A 9743-nucleotide genomic window follows, 5' to 3' on the forward strand; every position below is an offset into this window, starting at 1 on the left:
TCACACCGTGGATAAACTCGCTGAACTCTACATCAAAGAGATTGTCCGTCTACATGGAGTTCCTAGCTCAATCGTCTCTGACCGTGATGGTCGTTTTACGTCCAAATTTTGGAAGAGTGTACAACAACATTTGGGGACGCGATTGAAATTCAGCACTGCATTTCATCCCCAAACCGACAGCCAAAGTGAACGCACGATCCAAGTGTTAGAAGATATGCTCCGAGCGTGTGTTTTGGAATTCCACGGCTCGTGGAGTCGTTATCTTCCCTTGGTAGAGTTCTCGTACAATAATAGTTACCAAGCGACGATTGGGATGGCACCCTATGAAGCTCTTTATGGGCGAAAGTGTCGCTCTCCAGTTCATTGGGATGAAGCTGGTGATAGCGAGTACATCGGGCCTGAATTGCTCGAGCAGACCACCGAAGCGATTAAGAAAATTCAAGCCCGGATGAAGACAGCACAAAGTCGTCAGAAGAGCTACGCAGATAAGCGTAGAAGACCTCTAGAGTTTGAGGCAAGAGAGAAAGTCTTTTTGAAAGTTTCCCCGATGCGTGGTGTCATGAGATTCGGGAAGAAAGGAAAGCTCAGCCCGAGATATGTTGGACCTTTTGAGATTCTAGAACGAGTAGGCAAGGCAGCGTATCGCCTAGCCCTACCGCCGTCTATGTCCAACCTTCATGATGTGTTTCACGTATCGATGTTGCGGAAATACATGTCTGATCCTTCACATGTACTGCAAGATCAAGAGGTGGAAATTTCTCCTGACATCAGATATGAAGAACCAGCTGTTGCAATCCTAGATCGCAAGGAGAAAGTCTTAAGGAATAAGACAATACCTCTAGTCAAAGTACTATGGAAGAAACACTCCGCAGAAGAAGCTACTTGGGAGCTTGAGAGCGAAATGCAAAAGAAATACCCTGCCTTGTTCTAAGTTTCGAGGACGAAACTCTTCTAAGGGGGTAGGGATTGTAATATACAAACTTTTGTAATGCTCGGCTTGTGGATATGAATAAAATAAACGAGCTTCCGTTTGTTACAATTATGTTTTGAGTGAATGATGGACGTATAAGTTTCTCGAGTTAATTTAAAATATATTAAGGTAAGGAGAAATCTCGGAATAAATAAAGGAATTATCGAGTTTATCTCGACTAATAAATTATTTCCGAGGAAATATTCCGGAAATTAATTTAGGAAATAAATTCTCAAGAACGAGAATTAATTCCGAGAAACCTTAAATATATTTTAATTAATTTAGAACGAACGAGAAAATTCTCGGTTCGAATCATATAATTATAATCCATTCGGTTATGGGTTTAATTAAATAATTATATGAAGAGGACTTGATTGTAATGATTTTTAAGGGACCCATTTGAAAGAAAACAAAGAAAATGGGTTAATTTTGTAGATAAGAGGATAAGTATTAGGTTGCCACATCATCAAGGATTCCTTATCTTCTTCACGTCTATATCTTCTCTTCTCCTTCTTCTTCACTCACGCGAGCTCCACCTGCAAAGAGTAACAAAGAAAAAAAAAATTTGACAACAATAACCACCGAGTCTCTCTCTCCGGCCGACCAACCACATCACCACCCTCTCCTCATCTCTTCTCCTCCGTGCTTGCGCTCGACCAGCCGCCCATCTCCGAGTCGCGCGCACACCACCAGCCGAGAGGAGAAGGTCGCCGTGCGTCCTAGGAGCTCCGGCGAGCACCTCCGGCTGGGGAAAAGAGGGTGAGGACGGTCCAAATGGTCCGACTCTTCAAGTGAGGTATGGATTTCTTGGGCTAAAGTGAAGATTTCGAAATCTAGGGTTCATAGCTCAATTTGGGGGTTTTTGATCCGAGCTAAAATCAGTGGAATTGATGGTTTTATTTGGTTGTTGGACTTGGTTAATGATGTTCCTAGCTCGGATTTGTGTAATTGAGTCGATTTTGAATGATTTGAGGATTTTGAGTTCGCTGTGAACAGCCTCTGTAAATTGACGTGGGCAGTTCGGTACCGATTTAACTTAGATTTGTTGATATTTTTCTTGGATAATAGACGTCATGAGGTTTCTAAAATGACCAAGAACGTGTAAATCCGTTGAGAATTGAGTGAGTTATGAATTTTTGAAAACAGGGTATTGAAGCTGGAATTATGAACGTGAGTTTGAAATATTTTTGGCCATGTGTGTGCCTTTGGCCGTGAGCATTCTTTTGTTTGGCCGTGAGACTTGTTTGGCTAGGTAATTTGCTTTGGTTGTTTTGTGATGTTGAGATATTCTAGTTTGTTAGGGATTTTGAGACGTGAGAATTGAATTTGAAATGTGGATTTAATGACAAGTCTAAGAATTTTGTGACTAGTTAGTTGGATTCGTGTTTGGTCGTGTGACTTGTTTGGGTTCGGGTTTTTGAATCGAGATGTCGGATTTGGAATTTTGGAAATTGATAAGAGTTTGGACTTAAGGAAGTAACTCGTTATCGAATTCCGAACCGACTCAAATCTAATCTCGACACCGGACCCTAAATTTTTCAAGTAATTTTGAATCCAATAACTAACGGACTTTCAACCTCGGATGCTAGTTCTTTAGACGTTTCGACAAGCGTCAAGTATCTCATAGAACGTGAAAAGCAAGACATCGCCGGAGGTCGTCGAGCTTCTGTCACAGTATTCCAGGTAAGTGTGGAGACATAAGTCAACTACTTACCAAGGGAATAATCCTGTTTACGTGCATTTACGTGTTAATAATAAAAAGAGTAGGAAAAGCCTTAAAAGACACAAACACCAAAGATTAAGGCTTCGGCCACTCTTTTTGGAAAATTTAGTTGGGTTTATACCCATAGGTTCAAATGCTAACTTGAACCAGCCACGTTGCTATTTTGTTGTAGTTAGATCCCTCTGCTAACCATAGAGTTTAGCTAGATCTGAGGTGAAGGAGAGCATGTTGGACTCTCGGATTCGAGCCGAGGGTAGGAGTACCGGGAGTCATATCCCGAGTCTTCAACTTAAAACACTAACGAGGATAAAAGTGAAATGATAATTCTTTCGGGATTTATCCCGAGTCGCTCTCCTGTAAGTAGCATAGGTGTGTACTCTGAGTGCTGCAGAGTACCCGAACCCTAAAGAAATGATGTGTCGATGGTACCAAAAAGGAATTGAACCCTGACGGGCTATGAGGGCCTGGGGGATGGCGATGAGTACTCATATTTCGGGGAGTCGACCAAGAGTCGTACCCGACTTTGTTGCCAGGCTATGAAGGCCTGAAGAGCGGGGAGTCGACCAAGAGTCGTACCCGACTTTGTTGCCAGGCTATGAAGGCCTGAAGACCTTGACGGGCTATGAGGGCCTGGGGGTGGCGCCGACGTCGAATGAAGTGGTACCATTAGTGGATCCCAGACAGATGTTAAAACTCTTAGGCCGCCGGACGACTGCTGCTCGAAGTCTAAGGCTGGTCTCTTGTCGTTCTAGAGGTTATAGCGGGGGATGTGTGTAACCTTAAAGACGACAAGTACTAGTTAGAGTGTGTACACACGAGTCATGCTCTAGAACTTGTTAGATTTGCATCCATGCATTCTTATGTGCCTGTTTGCACGTCACATGTTATCACATGGCATTAGTCGCTTTTATTTTTTTTAGGTTAGACTCCCACTTACTGAGTCAATCGAGTCATAGTTTTATGACCCTTGGTAATGTAGAGAAGGGCAAGGCGTCGATGTGAATAAGGAAGTCGTAGATGAAGACCAGACGTGTATCTCTTGACCTTTGGGCTAATGGGAACTCACCCGGGTTCAAATCCTTCTATAATAATATCTATATTTTGTTGAACCCCTTTCGTAAACTATGATCCCCAAACTATCCCTTGTATATATACTTAAAATTAGGGAGTTTGTGTATAAATAAGAGTCGCTATAAGGCTCTAATTCCTAAAGTTAAACAGCGAAAAATTTACCCAGGTTTTCGTATAACCACTTATAGTACTTATATATGATCGTGTTATGTTTAATATAAGTATTATGGTTATTATGTTGATTTGATTCTGTTTCCGCTGATATGAGATATATTGTTATATGTTGATGTTGAAATCTGAGACGTAACCCCACCGTCTCGGCCCGTGAGCCGCCGACGAGAGGTCGCGGGTCGTGACATTATGAGAGTTCTAAGTGAAAAAAAAGAGAAATGAGAATATATATCATCAGCCTAGTGTTTCTCGCCGCGGTGCCAATATGACTTCGCCGCGGCGAAGACTTTCTACAACGGTTTTTATAAGCGTTGTAGAAACCACTCACCGCGGCGGAAAATAAACGTCGCCGCGGCGACGTCCCAACAGTAAGCACCCGCCGCGGCGATGTACAAACGTCGCCGCGGCCCATGTATCTTCGCCGCGGCGGAAAATACATTTTGTCGCGTCGGAAAACTTACCGAGAGGATGCTTATTTGAGATTATGTTCTCGCGGCGGCACTGTACACACGTCGCCGCGGCGAGGTATATTCGCTGCGGCGGGAAATACATTTCGCCGCGGCGCCAAACTTACCGAGAGGATGAACATTTGAAATTCTGTTCTCTCCGCGGCTAGGAATATTTCTCACCGCGGCGTATCTTTTCTGGGTTTGACTCGCCACGGCGTGGTATACACGTCGCCGCGGTGAGACTTCTACAACGGTTATAAGAAGCGTTGTAGAAACAACTCACCGCGGCGGGAATTACACGTCGCCGCGGCGAGGACGTTTAGGTTTTAGGATTCTGTACTCGCCGCGGCTAGGAATGTTTCTCGCCGCGGTGTAACTTTTCTGGGTTTAACTCGCCGCGGCGTGGCATACACGTCGCCGCGGCGAGACTTCTACAACGCTTATTATAAGCGTTGTAGAAACAACTCGCCGCGGCGGAAAGTACACGTCGCCGCGGCGAGGGTTCTACAACGCTTATAATAAGCGTTGTAGAAGCCTTTTAAAACAAAAAAAAAATTCATTTTTTTTAAACCTCCCGCCTATTTTTCAGACTTAAGCGTTTTTTTCCCATCTTTTTCATTTCTCCATTCTTCTTCTTCTCTCCCCACCCCTCTCTCTCACCTTCTCTTTCTCGCCATCCTTCTCTCTCCGCCCCTCTCTCTCTCTTCTCGCCGTCCGTCTCTCTCCGGCCCTCACCCTCTCTTCTCGCCGCCCCTCCATCTCCGGCCCTCACCCTCTCTTTTCCCCGCCCATCTCTCTCCGGTCCTCACCCTCACTCCTCATAGCCTCCGCCTTGACCCCGCCTCGCCTCCACCTCGCCCCTGCCTCGCCTCCACATCGCCCAGCCCCGCCTTCACCTCACCCCCGCCCCGCCTCCACCTCGCCTCTCGCTCGCCACGTCCTCGCCTCCACCGGGTATGTTATTTCCCAACTTGTTTTGAATTTAATTTGATTTATGTTATTATTTAGTTAGAATTTGTATTGGATTTAGCATATTGGATTTGAATTCGTTGTATTTGAGTTTGATATTGATTTGAAGTTGTATTTGAGTTGGAATCGGATTGGATTTGAGTTTGAAATTGAGATTATGTTTTGAATTTTGTATATTAGATTCCATGTCGTCCACTACTACTACTTCTAGCGGTAGTGGTAAAAGAAAAATTAGAAGACAACTAGCGCTTAACTCCGATGAACAAGGAAAACGAAGAAACACTCTTATGGGTCGGGTTAATAAGGCTAAAACACTTGGTAAAAAAATCCTGGTACAATTTGATGATAAAGGGCAACCAATGGGTAAAGAAGGTGATGAGTTGTCGAGTTACTTTGGCGTGTTAGCAAGAGAACACGTTCCACTTTCGATGCGTGATTGGAGATATAAAGACAACGCCCAAATTAAAGAACGGATTTGGAACGAAATGCAAGAAGGATTTACGATTCCTATCGAACAAAAACACGATTGCATTATGAGAGTCGGAGAAGCGGCAAGGTTATTTCGTCATGAGATATACAACGATCTACTCAAAGACATAATCAACGAACCAATCGCCTTAAAGAGACCGGCTTGTATTTTGAAATTCTATACAAGTATCACCGAAGAAGATTGGATAGCATTTGTTGAGTATAGACGAACCGAAATGTTCAAACAAACATCGGAACATGGGAAATCAAATATCGGAAAAAGTGTGTACAAATCTCGAACGGGCCGAAATGGATATCGAAAGCTTGATCAAGAAAAGGTTAGATTCATTTTTTTCTTTTAGTTATTCCAAATGTTGCAATTATTTTTTAATTTATTATATAATTACTTCTTACTAGCATGACGAAACGGGGGAATGGCCTATGAAAGAGGAACTTTGGATTGACTCGCGAATGAAAGACGTAGATAACTACAAGGATGAGAAAGACAAATTGATGGGAGAAAAAATCGTAAGTTCTTTACCTTTGTTATAACAATTAACCTTGTAATTTTATTTTCAAATAATTTTATGTGTAGAAAACGTTATCACAACAAGCATCGCAAGGGACATGGTTGTCGGAATCGGGAAATAGCGTTTTGCAAGAAGCTTTGGGAACGTCGCGAGTTTGCGGTCAATCCAAACACACGTCGTGTTTTAAGTACTTTGTTCCTCCAACGCCAACGAAGAAGTAATGAAGATGCGTCGAGAAATGAGCGAGTTAAAGTCTTTGGTGATGAAGGCCTTCCGTGGAAATGGTAGCATTAATGTCGGAGATGCTAATGTCGAGTCGCCTAGTGTCGAGCGTGTGGAAGAGAATCTCAACGCGAAGGTTGTTGATGATAAAGAGATGGCAAATGTTGAAGAACACGTCAATGAAGCGGTCTCTTTAGGTATGTTTAATTTTTTTTAATCTATTTATTAATAAAGATAAATGTTTTGGTATTAAGTTTTTGATAATATTCTTGATTCGCTTAGAACACGACGATGCTGATGATCGTCCGAAGATCGATCCTTTCATTGTTGATGATCGTCCGAAGATCGATGCTATTGTTGTGGAAAAACCCAATAGTGTTCGTGCTAGTTGCTCATTGAATCCAACCACCCCGGTGACACCGACTTCGGATGAAAGCGTCGAGTGTCTTCTTTTCATAGATAATGTTGTGAAAGGAGGCATGATTCATGTTGTGAAGGAAATGTACGTGTGACCGTGTTGGGGGTTTTGATTAAAAAAGAAAAATTGCCAATTCCCACCGAAGAAGCTCAAACCATTGAAGATCCAATAGGAGGATTTGTCTCGTGGCCGAAGAGATTGATCGAAATGGACACGGGAATAGAGAGTCGCGGTCCGGTTGTCAAACAACTCTCAAAGCTCGGTTTTGAGAGTGAACCTAGCATCGATGATGCTAAGAAGATTCCGTACAAGGTGATTAATCCAAAGTTTCGATTGCTCGCTCAACATGCCAACAAAATAATGTTACCGGAAGAGGATGTGATTATGGTCAATGTTAGTCCAAGTCTCGCGGCTATCCCGATTCCGGTTTCATTTGAAGATGTTTCCGACTTTTTGCAATACTTGAAAATTGGCGCGGGGAGCATAACGGTCTATATGGAGTAAGTGTTTTCTTTATATGTGTTTTTAATATAAATATTCAATATTTAGTGTTTTGATCAATCAAATACTTGTTTGTCATAGCTATCTACGCTCGAGGCTAGAAAAGGCGAAGAAGAGTCGAGACTATTGTTTTATAAATCCGGGCTTAAGTTCGTACATCGAAAACAACGACGAGGACGCTTATTTGTCAAAACGAGTCAAGGACGTTGGAAACATGGTACGAAAATGCAAATTTGGTGAACTAGCTTTGATGCCGTACAATAAAGGTGCACATTGGATGCTCGTTGTCCTCGACCCTTGGAGAGATAGTGCTATGTTCTTCGACCCGTTAAGAAATAAAATTCCAAACGATTTAACTCGATTGATAAAAAGGTAATATTTGAATTTTTAAACTATTTTTATTATAAATCATTGTAGAGGTTTTTTCTCTTATGATTTCCGTGTTATAGGGTTTTTGTGGATTTCAAGCTCGAACACCAAAACGCCCATAATAACGGATAGTCAACGTACATCAAGGCTTGGAACGCTCCGAGACAAACCGGAAACACGGAATGCGGGTATTTTGTTATTTCTTATATGCGCGATATAGTCGTATGAGGTGTAGGAAAATTAGAAAGTAAGAAAAACTATACAAAAGAGGATTTAGAGAGAGTTAGGGAAGAATGGGTAACTTATGTACACACATTTATTAATTGTGATGATTAGTTAGTTTTTATATTCAATTTTGAATTGGTTTTAGATGTAAATATTTCTTTTGAATGTTTTGAAGATGTATATATTATTTTTTGGATTGAAGGTTATTTTCAGGTGCCATATTTTTTACAACGGGTTTTAGTACGTGTAAAACATGATTTCCAGGTTCAAAATGAAGCCTTCGCCGCGGCGACTTAGACATTTCGCCGCGGCGTATAACGTTTTCCGCGGCGAAAAATAAGAGTCGCCGCGGCAAAAAAGATAAAGAGCACATTATTCATACATCAAAATCTCGCCGCAGCGATGTTTTGGTTTCGCCGCGGCGATATACACCACGCCGCGGCTAAGCTAAAACGTCGCCGCGCCGGGTTTTAAAAAAAAATCAGAAAGCTTCTACAACGGATGTGTATCCGTTGTTGAATCTCCTCGCCGCGGCGCAGAACCTACGTCGCCGCGGCGAGAATCTCGCCGCGGCTAAGTATAATGTCCGCTGCGGCGACATGATTCTACAACGGTAGACAATCCGTTGTAGAATGTTGTCGCCGCGGCGCGGAACGTACTTCGCCGCGGCAGACAACTCGCCGCGGCGAAGTATAATGTCCGCCGCGGCGAAATGATTCTACAACGGGTTGAAGATCCGTTGTAGAATATCTCGCCGCGGCGAGAAATTTACTTCGCCGCGGCGAGGTGTTTGAAAATATTTAAAAATTACACAATGGATTCAAACCGTTGTAGAAGCTTCTACAACGCTTAAATATCCGTTGTAGAAGCTTAGTTTCTACAACGGATAATTAAGCGTTGTAGAAAGCTGTTGGATTCTACAACGGATTTTTAAGCGTTGTAGAAGCTTCTACAACGCTTGAGAAGCGTTGTAGAATCTTTCTACAACTGTTTTTAAGCGTTGTAGAATCCTAGTTTTGTAGTAGTGCTTGGTAATATAGATAAGTGAAAAGCTTGTAAGCGCGAAGCGGAGTTGAAGATCGAGACCGAGCGCATATCGCCTTGACTTGTAGGCTATGGGGTCTCACGAACCAAGAATTTGGTTTAAGCGTCAAAACTTTCCGAGAGGTATATGTATGCGAGTCGCTGTAAGACTCTATCCTTTTATTAAAAGCGAAATTTCCCCGGATTTTTGATAACCTACTTTTATAAATAATGTTCCGCTAAACGTTTGATAAACGATGGGTTATGTATAATTATGATATGAGATTTGTATTATTGGAGTTGATTAGTCATGGCTCGTTGGTGAGCTGACGCTTGTAGGTCGTGACAGGTTTTGTGGTATCAAAGCCTCGAGTTTAGCAGTTTTTGTAGACTTGGGATATGTGTTCTCGATATAGGTCGCAAGTATGCCATGTGATGATGCGTGTGCTTGTAGTCGACCTGTCTTTCAAATAGGTACGACATGGCATAGGATGAGCAATTAGGATTTGGATTTCTCCTCCCTAATGAGATTTGTACGCACCGCGATGCGGTCATGTAAATTTCTTCGACCGCAAGTACATCTAGTTGTGTGAAAGGCACCATCACTTGGGCCTGTGGATCGGCTCACATGTGG

The 9743-nt window shown here is 42.6% G+C and overlaps 2 protein-coding genes and 1 long non-coding RNA gene across 3 annotated transcripts; all 3 read left to right on the plus strand.

The window, feature by feature from the left end:
- The first annotated feature begins 1372 nt into the window (after nt 1-1372).
- LOC149390488 (uncharacterized) lies at nt 1373-4026 on the plus strand. The gene is made up of 3 exons (XR_016300004.1): nt 1373-2222; nt 2560-2653; nt 3673-4026. It is a non-coding gene; the product is annotated as an uncharacterized LOC149390488 (long non-coding RNA).
- A 1286-nt stretch (nt 4027-5312) lies between these two features.
- LOC149390489 (uncharacterized) lies at nt 5313-7064 on the plus strand. Its single transcript, XM_089620873.1, has 5 exons — nt 5313-5338; nt 5534-6159; nt 6239-6349; nt 6417-6770; nt 6856-7064. Exons 2-4 carry the CDS (start codon nt 5539-5541, stop codon nt 6570-6572), a joined length of 888 nt encoding a protein of 295 aa, XP_089476999.1. The 5' UTR covers nt 5313-5338; nt 5534-5538; the 3' UTR covers nt 6573-6770; nt 6856-7064.
- Nucleotides 7065-7071: 7 nt separating this feature from the next.
- Nucleotides 7072-8147, plus strand: LOC149390490 (uncharacterized). The gene is made up of 3 exons (XM_089620874.1): nt 7072-7491; nt 7574-7864; nt 7942-8147. Exons 1-3 carry the CDS (start codon nt 7199-7201, stop codon nt 7991-7993), a joined length of 636 nt encoding a protein of 211 aa, XP_089477000.1. The 5' UTR covers nt 7072-7198; the 3' UTR covers nt 7994-8147.
- Nucleotides 8148-9743: the final 1596 nt, after the last annotated feature.

The sequence above is a fragment of the Urtica dioica genome, chromosome 7, assembly GCF_054948205.1.
Source record: "Urtica dioica subsp. dioica isolate 48M chromosome 7, U.dioica_male_clone48M_v1_H2, whole genome shotgun sequence".
NCBI lineage: Eukaryota > Viridiplantae > Streptophyta > Magnoliopsida > Rosales > Urticaceae > Urtica > Urtica dioica.

Bases quoted from the DNA above. Each gene is read 5' to 3' on its own strand.
- LOC149390489 (XM_089620873.1), top strand. From the start codon at position 5,539: ATGTCGTCCACTACTACTACTTCTAGCGGTAGTGGTAAAAGAAAAATT. The intron at 6,160-6,238 runs GTTAGATTCATT...ACTTCTTACTAG, and splicing joins GAAAGCTTGATCAAGAAAAG to CATGACGAAACGGGGGAATG. The intron at 6,350-6,416 runs GTAAGTTCTTTA...TTTTATGTGTAG, and splicing joins AATTGATGGGAGAAAAAATC to AAAACGTTATCACAACAAGC.
- LOC149390490 (XM_089620874.1), top strand. From the start codon at position 7,199: ATGGACACGGGAATAGAGAGTCGCGGTCCGGTTGTCAAACAACTCTCA. The intron at 7,492-7,573 runs GTAAGTGTTTTC...TGTTTGTCATAG, and splicing joins AGCATAACGGTCTATATGGA to CTATCTACGCTCGAGGCTAG. The intron at 7,865-7,941 runs GTAATATTTGAA...TCCGTGTTATAG, and splicing joins TTAACTCGATTGATAAAAAG to GGTTTTTGTGGATTTCAAGC.